This window comes from Scomber scombrus, chromosome 2 (assembly GCF_963691925.1).
Source record: "Scomber scombrus chromosome 2, fScoSco1.1, whole genome shotgun sequence".
Classification (NCBI taxonomy): Eukaryota; Metazoa; Chordata; class Actinopteri; order Scombriformes; family Scombridae; genus Scomber; species Scomber scombrus.
The window spans coordinates 5,432,358-5,453,970 of record NC_084971.1 but is presented as its reverse complement, the minus strand read 5'-3'; the positions used below and the strand labels follow the sequence as shown (position 1 = coordinate 5,453,970).

General features: G+C 41.6%; 1 protein-coding gene across 4 annotated transcripts in view; it reads left to right on the top strand.

Annotated features, from left to right (window-relative positions):
• rptor (regulatory associated protein of MTOR, complex 1) overlaps window positions 1-20,781 on the top strand; it is a 172,657-nt gene extending 151,876 nt beyond the window's left edge. For 2 of the 4 annotated variants that reach the window (XM_062440694.1, XM_062440717.1), the window contains 8 exons: window positions 1,367-1,492; window positions 4,679-4,726; window positions 13,076-13,182; window positions 14,755-14,882; window positions 16,098-16,184; window positions 16,266-16,382; window positions 16,763-16,892; window positions 17,666-20,781. In XM_062440694.1, coding sequence (XP_062296678.1) covers window positions 1,367-1,492; window positions 4,679-4,726; window positions 13,076-13,182; window positions 14,755-14,882; window positions 16,098-16,184; window positions 16,266-16,382; window positions 16,763-16,892; window positions 17,666-17,734 — 812 coding nt within the window. In that variant the 3' untranslated portion in view covers window positions 17,735-20,781. The remainder of the gene's footprint in view (window positions 1-1,366; window positions 1,493-4,678; window positions 4,727-13,075; window positions 13,183-14,754; window positions 14,883-16,097; window positions 16,185-16,265; window positions 16,383-16,762; window positions 16,893-17,665) is intronic. The other 2 variants (XM_062440702.1, XM_062440710.1) reach the window with 2 other exon arrangements.
• The last annotated feature ends 832 nt before the right edge of the window (window positions 20,782-21,613 follow it).

Genomic DNA, 21,613 nt, shown 5'->3' with positions numbered 1-21,613 from the left:
ATTATAACTTTTTATATTAAATAAAGGTAATGGAATACAATTGTTCTAAATATTACATTTAATCTGGGGAATCATTACAATCAGGAACACATTTACATTTTATTTAAAATTAAATAATAATTAGTATAAGTCCACTTAAATACACTGTACACTATTTATCATTCTTTTGTGGTTACATCATTTGACATTTTCAGGAGCATTCAGTCTTACTTTTGTTTTTTTTTTAAATGGTGCAAATGTCATTTCAAATGACATAAAAACCAACAAAAATACAAATTGTACATTTTAACAAACCTGATGCAGCTTTTAAAACTATTTTTTTTTAAAAATTTTGAATTGCTCATCTTGCCAACCCTTATTTGTCACTGACCCATACATTCACATGGAAGACTCAGGTCTATGTATTACTACGCTGAGTAAAAACTCAAGGTAGTCCTTCAGCGAGCGGCTCAAGTGTTCACACCCACCAACAGAGTAGAAATCACAGTGCTACTCATTTGTAGCAACAACAAGCCTTAAACACTTGACTTTTCCCCCCACAAACAGGCACACTCAGAGCACTCATGTGTATTCATCATCTTTCATCAACAGAACAAAGCAATTACCCTTCCGTGGCTTTATCTTCATAACCCAGAACAACTGTAGAAAACACACACACACACACACACATACAGAAACACACAGTTGTTTTGTTTTGTCTTGTACAGCGTGACGTTAAACATGAAAATGAACACCGCATTTTCCTCGCACACCTTCCGAAACCCCGATAAAAACTCGGGGGGGATTAATACATTTAAATTCCATCTCATCAAAACGTAATGTGCACTTATTCAGCTTTACTCCATCAGTCATGTTACGAGGGATGTCAGGGAGGACGTTAGTTATAAAAAATATACAGCATTAAAAAAGTAAAATGCGGCATGTAAATCAAGCTGAGACTTTTATGGATTGTAATAGCTTCCTCGTAAGAGAGCGCGGCCGTGTTTTATGTGCGGCTGTGTGTCGTAGCCGTGTTTCACTCTTCTGACAGAGATATTTGGGGTTTAAGACTCCTGCCTCAGGTTGTTTCTCACTGACAGTACAATTTCAGGCAAAGAGGCTTTTAAGATGCTGCTCTACATTTTCTATTGATTCTTTTTTTGTGTGTATATGTGTGTGTGAGGGAGGAGTCATGGTCAGGTCACGCTGTGTGTTGCATGTTTTGATGGAGTCTGAGTTCAAGGTTTTTCTCGAAGTTCAACATGTAATTTCAAGCAAGTGTTTGACCTTCATCTGCATTCTTTTCAAGCTCTCACTTTTTCTCTTCCCTCTCCATCTCTAACCCATCTCTCCCCCCCCCCCCCCCCCCCCTCTCCACTCTTCCCAGATGATGGAGCGCTGCGTATCTGGAAGAACTTCGCCGACCAGAAGAATCCAGAGATGGTGACGGCATGGCAGGGCCTTTCTGACATGCTGCCCACTACCAGAGGTCAGCCCTCCACCAGCGCTCACAGTAAAGACCGACGCTCTATTTTAATATCCGCCCGCCTCCTTCAAACCCATTCTCCCATAGCACTTCCCAATGTATGAATATCACAAACCTTAACACTCGTTGTTTATTTTCACCATCGATGAACATTACATTGAGAAATCCATTGAAGTTACAGTGTTAACTACAGTAACATCTGTGTTGACTTAGAAACACACTGTACTACTCACATGTAGACCCCGTTTATATCAATCAGGATAGACTAAATATTCTACACTCAGTTATCACATGGTACTGTAAAGCATCTCAATCAAACCCAGTCAAACCAGATGTCTTAAATACTGCAGACATGCGCTTTAGGCTATTGTCTATCCATTCTGCAGTAGCCTACAGAAGTTATAATGATGTCACGACTTGGCAAAAATAGTGATAGAGAGTAAGAGTAGCAATCATCGAACTTTTGCCAACCAACCAGAAGGCCATTCAAATTACTGAATATGACAAAATTCACGATCTAATCATAAACACCAAGTTAACAGTGTTGTCAGCAGGTATTTGCAGACACATGATGACATAATAGTCACATGAAGTCCAGCAGAGTAGGTCACGATTTCTTTACAAGAACTGATTTGCAGTGACTGTGAAACCAGGGTTGAACCACACTGGTTGACAGGAGTCTGCATTTAGCTCCATCAGTCAAAACTAATGTAGCAACCTCACCCCCTGCTGTCAGCTCCACCTGTCTTACCCTCTCGACGCGTTCCAAATTCATCACATCTTACACACCTGACCAAGCTGAAGATCTGTCTAGAAGCCTACATTTCATTGTTAGGAATCCCACATTAATCATAAAATGTAACCGGTAGATTAATCATTGTTTTAGGGTCGTTAGTGCTATGTGAATATAATCTCAGACTGGGTGGATGTTTACCTACTGTTTTGGCACACTTTCGTAGTTTGGGAGGCAGAGTTAAACACAAATATTTGAACCAGGACTGACACCCTCAGCACACACTTGTCAATGTTATCCACCCACTTCTTCGTTGTGTTAGGTTACCTACACACACACACACACACTCTAGCTTTCTTTTTCTCTTAACTCTCTCCACTGCCCCACATTTCCATCGCTCTGCCTCAGGGCTTTCCTAGCCATAGTTTCTGGGTCATGAATGTTTTTGGGGAAAGCGTGACAGCCGTAGGAATGATTGTTTTTTTCTGAATACTTTATATGTTTTATAAATGCAAAAATCAACTACCTTTTGTATTTTAAAAAAAGTTTTATCATTTTAGCATGAGCACACGTGGGTGGACGGCTTTCAGATAGTGTTTTTTAGAGCACATCTCATATAGAATAAGACACATTTTTGGTTAATTGGTAGTAACGAGAGCAGAGCTGTCAGGATGAATGACTGGCTGACTGGTTATCTGTGCAGAGGTGTGGACCCCACGCTGCGAGCACACATATATATGTCTCCATAATTACAAAGCCGCAGAGTCACCAAAGCTCGGCGGAGACCCGCAGAGAGGAGACACACTTAACTAGCATCACTGTCTGTGTGACTCTCACGACACAAATCGCCCCGAGAGACTCATCCTCTGCAGAGGACTCCCCCACAGCAAGCCGCAGCCTGGTTTTCACTAAGACTTTAACATTTAATGGTGTGCTTGTTATCCGGGATGTGTCGTTAGTGACAGTTGCTGTATAGGTGCTGCATTCAGTCTGCAGCGGAGGCATCAATTTTAATAAAAACACCCACTTGAGATCTTTTCCTGGAAAAGTTTTACTTGAAGAGTCCGGCTTCAGCTTGTGGTGTTCAAATATAATTTTTTTTTCTCAACTTGGCAACTTCAAAATCATCTGAAAACTCCCCGTCTCTGCATCTCTTACTCACACACACACACACACACACACACACACACCCACACACACCCACACACACATACACATACACAGGGTTTTCCCAATTTTATGCACACAGGCCCTCTCCCCTCCCGGCCCAGTATTAATTATAATATTATTACCATTTCTTGGAACGTTTTTCAGCTGGAGTATGATAATTATATGTGTTTGTTTTGGAATCTTTGAGACTTTTAGCATCGCCTCGTCTGCATTAATAATGCAAAGACCTGATAAAATATTACATGAGTCTGTCTTTGTGCTGCCAAAAAACCTGCTCCACCTCTGTAGGCAGTTGCTGCAAGACTGGGAACGTTTTTTTGTTTTTTTCATGGAGATGCTGGCACACACACACACACACACACACACACACTCTAGTCCCTGTACAACCTGTCCGCACTCATCCCGTCCCTGTCCTTCAATGACATGCTTGTGTGCCGTTTTTCATCATTGAACCATCTCCTTGAACTCAGACTGTCTGGCTTGTTGTTACTTTGCTGGTTCTTTGATATTGTTTTGTGCACCCCCTCCGAGATAGAGAGAGAGAGAGAGAGAGAGAGAAAGAGAGAGAGAGAGAGGCTGAACAAGGCAGCAAGCAGTTTTCCCAATGGCGTACACTCTCCACAGCAATAAATCTTGCTACAGTTGTGCCATTTCATGTCATTACATAGATGGATTTATGGTGATTCCTGTAAGCGCACACACCTTCATGCCTAGTTAAATTATTTCTGTAAGTATTGGTTACTATTGATCTCGCTCCGGCTTTTAGCACATACACACACCATTTAGAGTCCTCTAGCAGCAGCGCTCCACCCTCTTGGCTGCTTTTTTGCCCTGCGGTGAAGGGATTTGGGATTCTGTGTCCTGCAGGCTTGGAGGTTGGGGACCCTGTGCAGCTTCCACAGCCTCTGTTTGTAATGCGGGGGCAGCAACTTTCTCTCTCTCTCTCTCTCTCTCTCTTTCTGTCTTTCTCCTCACGCACTTTGATTCCAGCGTCTCACTGTTATTCATTTGGGAGACGCCACACTGGGAAACAGCAGCCTTGTTCATCCCTCTGCTGTTGGTGTGTGTGTGTGTGTGTGTGTGTGTGTGTGTGTGTGTGTGTGTGTGTGTGTGTGTGTGTGTGTGTGTGTGTGTGTGTGTGTGTGTGTGTGTGTGTGTGTGTGTGTGGAGTACACTCATGAATGCGAGTTTCTGCATGCACAGGGGTCCTTTCTAATTTTTTGCTTGCTTTGTTGCGTTCCCGCTCTCCTTCCCACCCTCCTCCCCTTTTCCGTTTGCCCCCACCCTTCCCTCTCCCCTCCTGCTCGCAGGTCTGGCCAGAAGGGTCTCCATCTATCTTGACAGGAGTAAGCAAGGAGGTGAGTGTGGCCATTCTTTTTTCTCTACTGCCTCGATCCCAAAGCCAAGGTGTTGCACTAAACAGCCAGCAGCGTGCCTCCTTTTTGTTTTCTTTTATTCCCCTGACCAACACCACTCCTTCTTCACTCCATCTGTCCAGTGATGCTCAATCACTCCATCCCAGCTACTCACATGGAGGTTAGGAAAACTCACTAAGAAACAACAAGTTGGAGTTCTGTATTTCTACTAATGCTAACAAGCCCTCTTCTAGAAGCTAGACAGACAGTTATCATAAATGCAGTTTGCAGTAATAACAGCATGAGATTCATCACTTAGTATTCTTCGTAACTTTGAAACAATGAGCTCAAAAGCAGAAAGAGTCAGCCGCCGTCTATTTTTCTGAAAATGACAACTTCGCTATTACATGTAGCTAACTAACTAATCAAGCTAACGTTAGCTCCATGAGTCGGTAAAAAAACGTTGTCTCCGGCTCGCTTTTAATGTTTCCAGCTGACTCATTTTAAAACGTGAACCCGTAAATATGCAGTTTATGGCTGCATACGTAATATTACACAAAAAGTTTCATTCCCCAGACAAAAAGCCAACATTCTCACCATGTAGAAGACATATAAATAAAGAAACAGCACAGTGTTCTTCACACTGCAGTGTAGAGCTAGTTATTCCCGCTTTCTTAAGTATTATACGGAGCAATGTAACATCAGACTGTTATTTCTTCTCTAACATGCCAGTTGCCATTTTTTAAGCAGTATTTTTTCTCTTTGAATGTTAGAAGAGTAAAGGCTTGTAGGATGAGGACCAATGTGTTTGGGGAAGATAACGCTCCCCGGGGATAATGCTAGCAGGGTTTGCTGAAGGCAAACTTTCCCCAAATAAAAAAAAAAAAAAAAGCCAGACAGAGCCACAAACCTTAACTCTGATAACATCCAGGACAGCAATGCTAGATCTACCAATAATACCAAACGTCCTGTAATATATGATAATTTGATCATTTTCTAACACATAGTACACACACAATTTATAAAAACATAATAGTATTTTCTATAAATTTCCCAACACATCGGGATAGTAAAACATCTCTTCTCACACGACTTCTTTCTATCCAATCATGCTTGTTGTGACGGTGGATGTTCATCGTCCCAACAAGCATGGTAAGCTGGCTCGCTCATTTGAAGAGAGTCTGCACGAGAGATAGCGTACTGCTGCATACATGTGAAAAAAGTAAAGAAAATGAGTGCTGAATCAGGCCGACAGCGTTACAGACACATAGAGTAATCTATTTGAAGATTGCACAATAGTAGGCTATGTGGAACTTGAGCTGCTATGATAAGCATGTTCACATCATTTCCATGTAGATTTTGATCAGGCTATAACTTGTATTGTAGTTTACTACTATAGGCTTTAGTTTATTGAACAGCTATGCTTTTGTTTCCAGTGTTGGGACATGTTTATTTGAGTGAGATTTGTAGGCGGTGTCCGAAAGTATTTTCTGAAATTACACATTCACATCTATTTGTTCTCTTAGTTATGACATGCATACCATAATAGTTCTCAAAATGCAATAATTGTGTAGTAATGTTCTGTTACTACTGAGGGTAGTACAGTATGGGGGAAAGCTAGTTAGTAGGGCATATTTACTATTGTAGCATACGTTAGAGTAGATAAGCACACTAAAATGCCAAGTATCACTCTTATAGCCCCACACATTCTGCTTCAGCATGTGAAGGAATGTCAAGTTCATCAGAGGTGCTATGCATGCCGACAGTTGCTAAGCTACATGTAGACAGTTACTGTCTGGGGAATACGGGTTTCACTAACAGTCGGTGGCAGAGCTAATTTGCACCTAGGTATTTGGCTGAAATCAAAATACAAAACTTCACTGAGATAGACACTTTTAAAGTAAGCAAGAAGTAAATAGCTTTTGCCTTCGTTAAGGTCAAGTTCGTCCTCCAAACAGCCACTGCCCCCATTACTCATCTTCACCTTAAAAAGGCCTCTCTCATGTTTAAAAAAAAATACACTAATTTAAGCTGGTCCCAAAGGTGTCAGTGTTTGATTGGGAGTGTGACGGTGCTGTGTGATTTTAATAGCGCAGAGCCACCCAGTTGGTCTCACCAGAGGGATCAGCCTGTTAAACTCCAGAGGTATGAGTGAAATTAGGGGACTGTGACTGACACAGACTGGAGAACTATTCCTGCAGCTGCTGTTGCATTAGTATGCAACGAATGTCACTGGAGGAGAGAGGGGAAGGAGAGATTTGGGCAAAAACAAGAGGGAAGTGCCTTCTGGGTAAAAGTGGGAGATGTCTTATGAGGTAAGGTCAGATTGAGGGTTAAAAGAGTTGGATAAATAGTTGGACAGGCAGAGAGATTGATAGTGGAGATGGCTGTGAATCAAATGGAAAAATAAAGAGGAAGAATAAGGCTCGATGGAGAGAAGATAAACAAATCAAAAAGTTGGAGACTGCACTAAAAGAAGGTCATAATCATATTTATTTCAGGCTAGTAGCAATCACACGCACAACAAAATACAAACACAGATACTCATTACACACATTTGAGTTCTCATCTGCGTTTGTTATGGAGTCAGAGGGAGTGAAGCACAGTCTTTACATCTCTGCAGATTAGATTGAGAGCCGATCTAATTAAAGTCTGATCCACATACTGTTAATAATGTTCCAATTTTATTTTTTTTCATTCTTCATTTACCTCCGTCCCTCCCTTTGTTCATTCTTAGTCCTGCTCATGATTAGGGATATGTTATATCCTTTGTTATCCTTCTTTTTCTCCGTCCCTTTTCTTTTGACTGCATAAGTGAAAGTAGGGCAGCCCTCATCTCTTTGGCTTAAGGGAAGCAGACGCTGTGTCCTGCTCTACATTTGGCTCCGCTGCCTGGTGCCTTGTTAAAATCGGGGCTCTGGGAACTTGCTAAATCCAGAACCGAGAGCTCGGTGAGGAGCCGGAAGAGAAACATGACTTGGAAGTGTCAGGAAAGTGAGACAAAAAGTCTTGAAGGGGACTCTATATTTTGTTTGCTGCAGGGGTTTCAGTGTATGGTGGGTCCCAAATAACTCAGCACTGTTTTTAAGACTTCACATTCTTAAGAGAAAATCAGCTTTACATTGTGGACTTGCTCACCTTGCTTGAGGTCTAACAAATGATGCTGTAGAGTTGCATTATGGGAATTGTAGCACCCAGCATTTTGGGATCTTGAGCCATTCTAAGGAGTAAAAGTTAGGATATCTCAGTGTCTTGCTGCTTTGATCTAGGTGATTCATTTTTGAATTCTTGTGAGTCCCCCAACCTTACGGAAGTGCAGAGCACCCACAGTATCCATCACAGACACAAGATGATCTTCTGCTCCATATTTTTATAAGGACATTGACATGACATTAAGTTCTAATGTGATACAATTGGTTATGAAAGGTCCCCTGAAAGCTTGTTCCAAGTTTGGCCTTCGTGTGCAGCTGCTGAAAATTACAGGCTCTGTTCACAGCTGTTGGAGGACTCCCCTGTTGTGAATTATGCAAAGTAGTTTGAGAAATTAGGGGTAGTCTCCTGTCCACCATAATTAGGTCAGTAAGTGTTAATGTCACGGAGGTTATGCCTCATTTCACTGGGTCTATATCAACCTGGCAGGTCAAAGCTTTTTACCTCTCAGAATGCCAGGGACCGGCATCCAAAGGTTAGACAAATGCCATGGCAGCGAAGTGTCCTGCCAGTCAGAGCACTCCCATACATAACGTCATGATGCCGGGCAACTGCCTGGTATACCTGGAGAAGGTTTATTACCGGAGTCCTGGAAGACCTTTTCAAAGCAAACAGGATGAAGGGAAGAGAAGAGAAAACACTGAGGGAGAGAAGAACCAGGAAGGCCGCCGCACTGGTTTAATGAGCTGCAGTGTGTGGGAGAGCTAGTCCATCACTAGAGATAATGGTGCAGAGTAAGAATACAAAGGAAGTTGCCTTCTCCACAGAGAAATGAAAGGATTGAAACAATGATATTTATGCAAAGGAACAGATTAGGGATTGTCTTGGCACACTGGCACAGGAGCAAGATGATCTAGCACCACTGCTGTCAGACTGTTTGTGGTGGTTAAACTACTTCGTTATTACCCTTGACGAAGATTCAATAAGGGGAAAGCCATCCACCTAACAATATAATTAATGTTTTTGACATCATTATTGGGGGAAAACATTTGAACTGTTTTGCATAGACAAAAAGAGCAGAGGCATAATTAGAGAATATACACTGAAGCTACCTACACCTCTGTATAATGGTACGGTTTAAAGCTGAGGAAGCATTGCCCACACTTCCTTGCTTCCGCTCTTCCATCATCCATCTCCATTCTCCATGTACGTATTGATTTCTGTGTGGGTAACTAAGACTCAGTCAGGCCCACAAAGGTTCCCTTTAAGGCAGATTTTTCTCCCATTTTCAGAGGTGATGACCACAAGAGACAAAACAAGGGTCAGGTTTGAGGTTGCAGATTTGTGAACTCTGACCCCCTGAACTCCCAGTAAACTTTTTTGATGGGACTTAGAGAGGATTCAGTTGTCTGAAGAGGAGAAAATAATGAAGGAGAGATGAAGTAAGATTAGGATAACAGAGAAAGTGGATAGGTGGATATAGAGCAAGAGAGATTGATGGAAGGGATTGAAAGACTAATGGAAAGGCTGAACTGGGCTAAAGGGAAACTTCCCTGGGATCCAAGAACTCCATATGCTCCAAATCCTCTGGTTTACTGAGTCAACATATTGATCGTGTTCAATTAATGGAAAACTGAGAATACACACCATCAAAGCGCAATGTCAACTGACATGGCATGGACCCTGCTTTATTACTCAAGATAATTGTAGTTCATTACTGCCTGGATAAAAAAATGTTCTACTAAAATCACCAGGACGATGATAAGAACCGAAATCAGTTGATTAAACAGATTTTAATCTAGCAAACAGTTTATCCAAATGATCTAAACCACTAATTAATTTGTCGCCTTTTCATTAACTGACATTTTGTTCAGAAATCAGAAAGTAATATTTAAGGGATTAGGGCATGTGTATGAGGTCACATGTTGATGGGATTTTGGATGTTTACAGTGGGAACCTTGGCGTTCTCTTCCAAATAGCTTAAAACCAGTCTTATTGTCTGACTGCTTGGTTTCTTGTCTGGGCTTATTTCTTTTTAATAATGTTGTTGAGTTCTGACATCTCAGCAGTTTTATGAGTAAGTTATTATCACAGATAGAAACAATGGCCAGACCTACAAAATGAGATCTGAAATGTGACACATCAGGGTTATCCTTAAATCTTGCCCTTGGTCAAAATAGTTGTAAGACCTAAGAGTGACGGAGGATCAGGGTCTGCAGCAGGTTCATCCACCCTCAACACAAAGCCAGTTTGGCCATAGCAGTACTGAGTTGGGGATCTTGTACACATGCACAAACACTGTGTTATACATGTAGGAAAACATGGGTGGATAATGAGTAGAGGGATAAAACTGAATCAGAGTCTTAAGAAAGCTCTTTATTGTAGAGGAAGTACATGCAGTTGTGTGTGTGAACAGGGAAATCTTCCGTTCTCCACTCCCTCTCATTGTAACCCACATTTCCTCATTGTGGAGCTGCCAGCTTCAAAGGGAATGCCTCCTTTCCTCTCGCTGCCTCTGAAATGAACCAGCATCAAGCAACTGTGCGAACGTGCTGCTGACTGAGCACAGTTCCGTGAGGTGGTTTTCCCCGCATGCTATCCACCCACGTGCGCTCCCATTACCGGCAGTGTGATGTCGTGATGCCTGAGCGGTCCCATTGACGTCACAATGGAGGATTTGAAGCCACCACATGGGGCTCGGGTTTTCCTGACAACACAGGCCAAGTGGAACAGTAGAAAGCCCCGGTACAGATGGTTAGATAGAGGAGAGTTAAACTAAGTCACAACTCATGAAGGGAGGCACGCTGAGGAGATAATCAGCGGGAAAGGATCTGAATACACATAGTCACTATTGTTTTGAAAAGGCTGTGAGAAAAGTAATAGAGCCTTCATCCTTCTATCTTACTTCAAAATAGTTTGAAAGGAGCCAATTAAGAGGGAAAAATGCAGCATTGAAGCAGGTGGGTGAGCTGAAGATGGTTATTGATCGTGAAAAAACAGGAAGGAGGAAATGAAGCATGCCGTGATGAGTTTCAAGCAGAGAGAGAAGGATGCTGTTGCCTTACCACCTGGTAAAAGCATCCTAGTGAGAGAAAGAAGAGGATGTTTATGGGCATTTTGTTTTCTGGAGTACCTCCTGTCTTCCTTATCTCCTTCCTCCAGCACACGAACTTCCATTATCAAAAGAGCATGTGAACTCTTCTCAGCTCCGTGGCGTATTGGAAATGTCATTTTCCTACTGCTGCTGATGGTCAAGTTCAACAACACAGGGTAGACACAAGGATCAGTGCAAAATAACCTTTGCCTTTAATAATTACTGTTCCAGAACAGATGCATCTAAAAACTCTCAGAAAAGCTATTAAATGGACTTTGAGTTAAGATTATTTTGTTTCCAAGGCTTACAAAGGTCTTTCAACACCCATTAGATGCATCTGAAAGCTGCAGAAAAAGCTACTCCGTTTTGACTTTTTTGACATTTTTACATCTGCCCATGTCTTCAAGGGTCCTCACATAACCTATATGTGGGTAAGACATTTGTGCACAGACGAAATTTAGAAACACATGGACTGTACGCGCCTACACCTGCATTGACTGCACGTGTTGGCCACACAGAGACACCCAGCATAGTGCACATAAAACCAGGTCCACTAGTACTGTATGTTAGAGAAAAAGTAGTTTGTACAAAGGGTCAGCAGACCACATCTTAAGGCAAGTGTTTATACCTTTTCTGAAAAGCCGCACTCATAAGCAGGGGTGAAAGGTCTACCATCAGACCCGAAAGATTCACCGAACATTTTCTGTGGGATGCGAGCACTTTGCAAGACATTGAGGAGTTTCGAGCTAAGTGAAAGAAAAGGAGTTGGACGTTGGAAAAGGTTGAATAAAAGGCTGAAATGTGTTTGGAGGCTCTGCATTCATTTGCCAAAGAACATCACTCTGGAGAAGAAGATCCTTGCTGGGTAGTTTCTTTGCCTTCAAGATTACAGATACTAACTAAAACACAGAGTTGTCACAGAGTCATGTGGTTTGTTGAAGAATGACGTAGGTTGCTTTGGTGATGTCACGTGATATTTTCAACTGCCCATGGTCTTTGCCCGTAGAGGCGATGAATCACACAAATGAGGAGAAGGGCTAACTCTGTTGGACAAACGAATAGTGGTAAAAAATAATCGTGTAAAGAATGAATAAAAAGCTAGACTTTTGCACACCTGGTCAATCTCTACATGAAGTAGGCGTGATTGTCAAAACTTGTTGGGCAACACTTACTTAATTCAAACATCAGAACACTGCAGGTAGACAGGGCTTCAGAGGCTTTTCAACAATCCAACAGATACTTGGTTAGAAGTAAACTGATGTCCTTAGGCTGCAGCCAGAGGCCTCTGCCAGGCATCACTTAGCCAGCAGGCCTTAATGTGACTGAGATGGCTCTGCTCATTTGATTCCTGCTGTGAGTCTTGCTGTCTTCAGCGTCTTCCCCCTTCACTCTCTCACTTGTGTGCCATTTGACTCACTGAAGCCAGAATGTGCTGACAGGCTCAGTTCCAGGGTCAGCTTTGGCATCTCCCAGTGGTCAGCTTGATGGGAAGGCTGCAAAATGCAAAACTACGCTTCCATCTGCATGAAGCCCATGGTTATACACTCAGAAATTAGAAAAAAAAAATGTTAATATGCAGATTTGTTAATCGTTTCTTTTAACAAAATGATGTTATTTAATAAACTGACCTGTGTTTCCCCTTTTTGTTGAGTCCTTTGTACAGTATTTATTATTTACACAGTGGTGCAGTGAGCTGTAGCACTAATATTTCATTTAACTCGCTACATGTGGCAACAAAAGCCTTCCGAACCCTCTAACAGATTGTGTGTGTTGTGTATTACCGGGATAAACACATGCTAGGTGTGTTTAACAGCTGTGTGTGTGTGTGAGGTTCACTTATAAATTCATTTAAAAACAGTAAATGAAACCGGCAGTTCACATATTGTGTGCAAATTATTTCCAGTCATTAAATATTTGATGCTCATGTGAGCCATTTGGGCAGCTTTTGAAGCTCGTTTCAGTTTTAATTTGATTAAAAAGTCGCCTTCTGTTATGTTTGGATTGAATCCGTTCAGTACCGGTGTATGTTTCATGGAGTGTGCACGTGTTCATGTATGTTTGTGTGTTTGCACTGTGCATTGGAACTACTGTGTCATCCTGTTTTGCAGGTGCAGGGATGGTTGTGGACTGGGAGCAGGAGACCGGTCTCCTCATGACGTCTGGAGATGTTCGAGTCATCAGGATCTGGGACACTGACAGAGAGATGAAAGTCCAGGTACTCAGTGCACCTGTCTGTTTGTATGTGTCACTTTCTCAGTAAGGTCACAGTAAATATCAGTAAGGAGAGGCCCATATATAAACTTTATAGGCACACACAGTACTTCTTCTAAGTGTTGTTGTCGTATTATCTAACGATTCCATAAAGGGTCATGTGTCTGCAGGTTTTTGATCCGACCAATCAACAGTACGCTAGTCAACCAATCAACTGCCTGAAAACTGAGATCAGTTGATTAAATGAGTCGAGGCTGGTGTGCTCCTGCTTGGTTGGAATGAAAAACTGCAGCCACGTGAACCCTGAAAGTTGTGACTTATTTTATCATGTTAGTGATTGTTTTTAACCCTGTATGTGAACTTTCATCTTAATGCTTTGTGTGCTAAAGTTATCATGCTAACATGTACAAAATGGCATAAATAGTAGTGTAATCAAACACATGATAAGAACATGCAAATGTGGGCATGTTATCATGCCAGTGTTAGAATTCAACTAACACTGGCATGATTATATATAAAAATGTAAACCTGCCAAAAGTTAGCATTAGCATTCAACCTAAAACAGCAAATGAACAGCTGCACAGTATGGTGATATTTTTACGGCAATTTAATCATTGTCAGAATCCACCTCATTAAATACATGAATGCATAATATAGAGGAATGTTTGTCAATTGGTAAATGACTGTACTTATAGAGTCTTTTCTAGACCTACGACCATTTAAAGCACTTTTTACACTACACACCTTCACACACGTTCATACACTGATGGCAGGGGCTACCACGCAGAGTGCCAATCTGCTCATCAGGAGGAAACTAACTCTCACTCACACATTGATACATAGTTGGCACAGACATCGGGAGCAATTTGGGGTGCAGTATGTTGCCCAAGGACACATCGACATGCAGACTGAAGGACCTGGAAATCAAACCGCTGATCTTCTGATTAGTGGACGACCCTCTCTAACCCCTGAGCCACTGCAACAAACAAAAATATTCAGTTGTATCATTAGGCATCAATTTAACATTTGATTGACAGTGAAGCAGTACCCTCAATCTAAATATTAGTGCATAACAGATGATGTCACAATTAAAACCAAGCTTGTCTTGTTGGTCGGAGCTACTCTGAAAACTGTATTATTACAGTATTCCTCAAAAACAGCCCAAATAACTCTGCTGACACTTTAACATGAATAAATCATGTCTGTGGTTTTTAGCTGCTTCACCACTGAACTGTATCTTCATGTTTTGGTAAACTAATGGAAATCTGTGGCTGTGCCAGCACCATTAGTGGGATTTCTTCTTTTTCTTTTTTCCTTCACTTTACACGTCTAATGGTCCTCGGTGTACTAATCACTGTCTTGATGGATGGACTGAGTACGAGTACAAATAGCCCAGCCTTGCCTGTGGCTGCATATTGATGCTTGGTCCAGCTTCAAACAAGCCAACAGTCAACAGAGCACATGATTGATTATTTCAAAGACCGTTAAATGTGAAATGAGCGTAGTAACAGCAAATTACCTCGCTAGGTTTCTTGAATTGAATCTTTACAAGGGGATTCCTCTGTGTGTCCACCAGGACATCCCGACAGGAGCAGACAGCTGTGTGACCAGCCTGTCATGTGACTCCCAGCGCTCGCTCATCGTCGCCGGTCTGGGTGACGGCTCTGTACGGGTCTTCGATAGGAGAATGGGTCCCAATGAATGGTAACACACACAATCTCTCTCTCTCTCTCTCTCTTAGATATTCATGTAACCTTTGACCTCATCACTGACTAATCATAGAGAAGCTTAAATAATTATTCATTTACAACCTCTTTTAACTGTCTCACTGTTATTTAAACACTCTAAAGAACACACACACAGCAGTTTCTGAGAGCTTTAATTCCTACAGACTCCTACATTATTCACTTCTCTAATCTATATTTATTATATATTGCATGCTGTAAATCTCCCTTTGGGGTTGCCACCTCTTTTAATGGACCCTGGTGGCACTGAATCCCCCCCAGTTGGTTAAACATTATTTTAATTTCAATCCCAAAGGGGCAAAACAAAGCAGTTAAACCGTGAAGTGCCCCATAAATCTTTAAGTAAAGCTAATTTAATAGTTCCCCTCAGGCAAGGAATTACATCTTTAAGCATCTATGTTGCCCCCCCCTGAGATTAGTCAAGGAGTAGTAGACGGGCACGTACAGGTCATGTTTTAAATATGTTTGATGAAATGTTAGTTAACAGTGATGTTTGGGCTTTAGTATGAATGTTATTTCTATTTCTTCTGCTGTTTGTTTCAGTGAAAAATACTTAATTTTGATGTTTCAAATGTTCGACCGTGAACTCTATTTTAAAGAGGATCAGGTGCACTTCCTGTCACAGCTGCAGTCAGAATGAAAAGCACAATATAAAACTCAGTTTCACAGAGTGCATCATGGGTAGAAGCACAGCTCAGTTCTACAAAGATGATCAGACTGTGTTTTGTTTTTTGTTTTTCTGCTCTATTCCGTCTCAGCCGCTCAAAGAACCGCACTTATTTTTCTCCTGTCATGATCACACACTGCCACCCAGTGGTCACTCACCTTCATTACATGGAGCAGGTGTTTCTCACATAATGTGACAGTAGCAGTCCTCAAAAGGCAAGGTTTTATAGTTTTTGCGTTATGTAATTGCTATTAGAGCCCAACCAATATATCAGTCAGCAGATGTTATCGGCCCGTATTGACCTGATGACAGATATGATCAGTGAATATGTTGACAGATATGTGCCGATTTTATTTTTTTTAACTTATAAAGGCAGCATTTTATGTAAATGTTACCCCTATTTTTTAATTCAAGTTTAATATGTTTTTTGTTTGTTTTTTTGTTTCTGCTTTTTTTTCCTGCATAGTATGATGTTTAATTAGTTCTTTCTGTGGTGTGTTTCCATAGTCGGGTGATGACCTACAGAGAGCACGGAGCCTGGGTAGTGAAAGCTCATCTACAGAAGGAGACAGATGGACATATTATCAGTGTCAGGTAGGTTCTTTCTCTTTCTGTTAACAGTCATAGAACTGAAGTGATTTCTGGCCCTCACTGACCCTGATCCTCTCCCACCAGCGTTAACGGAGACGTTCGATTCTTTGAACCGCGGACACCGGACTCCATTAACGTGCTGCAGACGGTGAAGGGGTTAACAGCCCTGGACATCCACCCGCAGGCTAACCTGTTCGCCTGGTCAGTTTATTTCAGAAAAGGTCTTCAAGTGTCCGCTATTTTAAGATCAGCTAAAACTGAAGTCTTCTTTTTGTGTCTTCCTAGTAAAAAAAAAAAAGGAAAAAGAAAAATATATTGATTTTCTGTTTTGTTGCCTTTATATCTAATCAGCTTTCAGTAAAGTCAAAAAATATATAGCTGGACAATACAGCTGACATCAGACAATCCCATACAGTGAACACAGCATGTTATGATTGATGTGATGTTTAAAACTGAGACATTCTCTTACAACTCTCTCTCTCTCTCTCTCTCTCTCTCTCTCTCTCTCTCTCTCTCTCTCTCTCTCTCTCTCTCTCTCTCTCTCTCTCTCTCTCTCTCTCTCTCTCTCTCTCTGTTTCCAGTGGATCGATGAACCAGTTCATAGCGGTCTACAACGCTAACGGCGATGTGATCAGCAACATAAAGTACTACGATGGCTTCATGGGACAAAGGATCGGGGCCATCAGCTGTTTAGCTTTCCATCCTCACTGGGTAAATCAGTACTGATGATGACTTACTTACTTACGACAGGTTTCATACAGTTTCATATCTGGGCCAATAGTTATCAATCATCTTAGTATTACTCTCAGGAGATGCAGTTTAGGTAGTTTGGACACACCTTCACTTTCCTTTGAATGAGAAAGTGCGTCCAAACTTTTGACTGTTGCTGTATAGCAATGCATTAAGTAACCATAGTAACCACAGTTGTTAATAAGTGTTGCGGAATAAAAAAATGTATAGAGCAACAAGACAGTAACAATAAACAAATGACGTCATATAAAAGAAAGTGTGTAGAAATTAGTTTTAAGAAGAAGTTACAGATTCTGCTAGTCTTATTTCCTCAGTCAGGTCGTTCCAAAGCCGAGGGGTCCTGATGGTAAAAGTCACCTTTAGATTTCAGCCTCGACTTTGGAACAGCCAGTAGCAACCACACAGAACCCCTCACTATCTTTTACTTTTAGTTCATTGGCACCAAAGTAAGCATTAGGTAACTTTATAGTGCTGCATTAGCTGATAAGATAAGATAATCTTTTATTAGTCTCACGATGAGGAAATGTAGGCTTCATTAGATTACCACTGCATCTGTGAAGGAAATCCAGCATAGATTGTATCATAATTGCAATACTCTCAATGCGTCTAGACTTGAGACTTTCCCCCTTTGCTCAGTTTCTGTGAAAGTAAGTCTGACTCTCTCTCTCTGTCTCTCTCTCTCTCTCTCTCTCTCTCTCTCTCTCTCTCTCTCTCTCTTCTTCCTCTCCCTGCAGCCCCACCTGGCAGTAGGCAGCAACGACTACTACATGTCCATCTATTCAGCAGAGAAGAGGCTCAGATAACACACCAGCATTCATCACCCCCCTCCTCCTCCTCCAACCACCCACCAAACCACCCACCTCTCCCTCTCTCTTCCCGCCAAAACCACGACATATGACTTCTGACCCTGGGCCGCGAGCGCCTGGATGTAAATGACGTTTTTGTTGTAAATATGCAATTAGCACCCTGAATGTTCTAGTGATGGCTGCTGACAAAAACTCATGCTACAAACGACTATATATATATTATTATTATTATTATTATTATTATTATTCTCATTGTTTATTCATATTCTTATTATGAAGCTAATGATTGTAGACTTGGCTGTGCTGAGGAGTGTGTATATTTAAATAGCGTATACAGAAGAAGAGAGGTTCTATTTTAAAAAAATAAGAAGTGGTACCCGCCGATCACTGGGGCTCTTCCTCGCCTCGCAGCGAGCATCACTACCTGTAAAATGAACTGTGACACATACCCCCCCCACCCCCCACCCACCCCCTCTTCTTCCAACCAGATGTGTGGGCGAGGGGGAGGGAATTTCGCCCCCCAGAGGACAACATACACACACTGTTAAAAACAAATTCACTGGTGCAGGAAACAAGGACTTACCCTCTGCTGGAGCGCAGTGTGTTTAGGAATTCATTTAAAACGGCCGACGGACACACAGTGTTGCTATTGGCTGCACCGCCTCCAACACACACCCAGAGACGGTGGACTGGGGTCGGTTTTTTTTGTTTTTGTTTGGTTTTTTTGCCCGACATGTCAACACAAGGCAGACGTGATGAGTGTTTGTTTGTGCATGCTTGTGTGTGTGTGTGTGTGTGTGTGTGTGTGTGTGTGTGTGTGTGTGTGTGTGTGTGTGTCTGTGTGTGTGTGTGTGTGTGTGTGTGTGTGTGTGTGTGTGTGTGTGTGTGTGTGTGTGTGTGTGTGTGTTACAGTGGATTATAGCACATACAGATGTGCCCCACAGCGGGACTTTATAGCCTTGGACTTTAAGTGATGCCCCCCAAAAAAATGACGCCCGCCACCATGCTTGGACTCTCCTCCCTGCTTTCTTTACCCCAGCGTGCCAAACATAAACATATTTTTCCGTGAACCCCCCCCCCCCCCCCCCCCGTTGTTGCTTGGGGGGGTTTCACAGTGTTTTTGTTGGTTTATTTGTTCAACTCATAGCTTATAATAAGGGAAGACGTCCATCGCCCCGTGGATGATACACACCTTTATACCCAGCACAGTGAGAGGAGGAACTAGAGCGGTCAATTCTAAACTCAACCCCCAATCCAATGCTTCAAGGAGCCTGCAGTACCCGCCTATCTGCCCCACAAAGCAATAAACACCTCCCATGAGTCAGCCTCAAGATCTTCCCATGAATTTTTCGGACAGAAAAAAATCACTTCAGAGAAGGCGATAGCAGCATGACACACTGCTGATAGTGGGTTGTGATTGTCCCCGAAGCACCCGTAGGTGCCTCGCTACAGCAATACACTCATTTCCATTCACTGCAGTAAAATCCTCCTTGGGTTTCTTTTTGTATTCTGGGAGTAGCAGATGGGTGTGTTTTATTTACCCCATCGGTGACGCTCACATCAGTGACAGGAAATGTATCAATTAAATTGGTCTTCCTGTGATTGTCTAAACTTTCTATTATTAATCAGAACAGTCCAAATCCCTCCAGTGTAGAATCAAAAAGAAGGAAAAATAATAATAAAATAATTTTTGGGCTGATCACATTAGTCATGATGACACAGGTCCCAAAAGCAAACGTTTTGTTTGTTTTGCCCTTTGTGTGCCAGTCCGGTCCAGCTCCTCTGTGGCTTCCAGCTTTTTCTGGCTCTTGAATACCCAGCGAGGCAGCTTTCATGTTTCTAGACCTCCTTTGAGCACACAGTACTGTAGATTTAGGAGTACTTTAGGCCATGTGGCTCATCACACCAGGGATCACCTGCCGGCCCGCAATTTGGACGCTTTTTCATTTTTGATCAAACCTCTCTGTAAGGTTTGTTTTTTTCTTCCTGTCTTTGAGTTTTTATTTAGTTTTTATTGCCAGAGGTTTTTTCGGTTTGATTTCCTTTAACAAAGTTTATGAGGCAGAAAGCGTGTTGCGGCGCTCTCTCTTTAACTCCTGTACCTGTACACGCTCGTTGTATCAGGTTTCAAGTCCTCAACTCTCGCTCAGGTACCTCAACCAACCTCAAACCCGCTGCCTCCCGCCGTCCGCAGCATGATGGACGGGCGAGGTCGGTCACGTGACCCCCCCCTCCTCCCCCGCGGGCTGAGCGGAGCGTCACTCCAGAGATGATGGTGCGGTTTGGTATAGATGCCCGTGTATGTGCATTATCACCATGGACGTGCCTCTCTTCTCTGGGGCTGCAGCCTTTGCTTATTTAACCTTTTTTTCTCCTCTTTTTTTTAATCATGTTTCTCTTTTTGTTAATGTGTCATTTTATGTTTTTAATTCTGCTGGTATTTTGTTCGCCTTGGCCTCAGTGACGTGAAAGGAAGAGAATGGGGATGGCCTTAGCCTCACACACTCATACACACACACACACATTGCACTTAAGTCTCTCTCGCCACGCCCCCCTTTTCTATCACGCCCCCCTACTGTGAACTGGAAACACACACAGTCCATATAACTGACTGTAGGATCAGTCACCACATCAGTCCCCCACCATCCACCCAGTCACTGAGCTCCAGCGCTCTCTCTCCGTGGTGTTAGCAGCCCCCTGGACTGCTCCACCGGCTCTCAGCCAAAAGCCCCCCCAATCACTTTCATCTCTAAGTATCCTGCTTTGAGTTTTAAGATTTTAGACCTGGAGAAAAAGAAGAGACTTTAACAAAGTAGTAAGAAAGGAAAAAACAATCAGGTTTGTCTCTGTGACTTTAGACTGCTTTGCTGCCTGTGGTTTATAAGACAGGAGATGAAATCAGTGAAATAAACCAAATACAACACCGGATTTTGGCTTTGGTTTTGACGTTTGCTTTTGAAACAAAATGACGCTGTGGTGCTTGGTGTGGTGATTTGTGTAAATCAGCATTATATATGTTTTTGAGCTCTAACACGTCACGTATGAACAGCAGATTATGTTTTGTTGACTAATTGAATATTTCTGAACTAGAAAAATAATCATCAGGAATATTGAGTATTTTAAGATATATTTCAAGTATTAAGACTGGGATTCATTTGAATTAGAGTGATACATTTTTTTCAAACATCAATACTGTGAATGTTATAGTCTTCAGGCTCTACTGGGGAAAGTCAAGTACACCTGAATATCTCTTTTGCAGTCGAGAGTTAACTGTGTTCTCAACTATGGAAGTCCATTTCTGCCAATGTGATGGGGAAAAAATATGTAGGTCATTATAATAAGAAACTTTCTCACAATATTAACTAAAAATAATGGCTTATTTTATGACTTATTCATGTCTCATTATGAGAAGGTTTCTCATTATATTGACTTACAGGATATTTTTTTCTCAATCATATTACATATATATATATATATATATATATATATATATTGAAATGAAATGATCTTGAAATTTAAGTGGTGCTTTAGAATTTGTATAATTACAATATTACATTACATGTAATTCATTTTTACTCCTAGCTTTATTGATGCTAATCAATAAGTTAAGTGACAGAAAACAACTTTTCATAATCAACCATAATATTTACTGAGAAGACAATCTCCAGATGAACTGATAATGAAAATAATTGTTAGTTTTACCTCTAATTGATAAAGATGGTTTAAAATATTTAACAATAAAATATCTAGATTTAGTTTTTGATATTCAAGGTCTAAAAATGTCTTGCAATGTTTTGAATTGTAGGTGTTAAGGCACTACTTTTTTGTGTGTGTAATTATATTGTTCAGTTGGTGTTATTTATCATTATCATTATT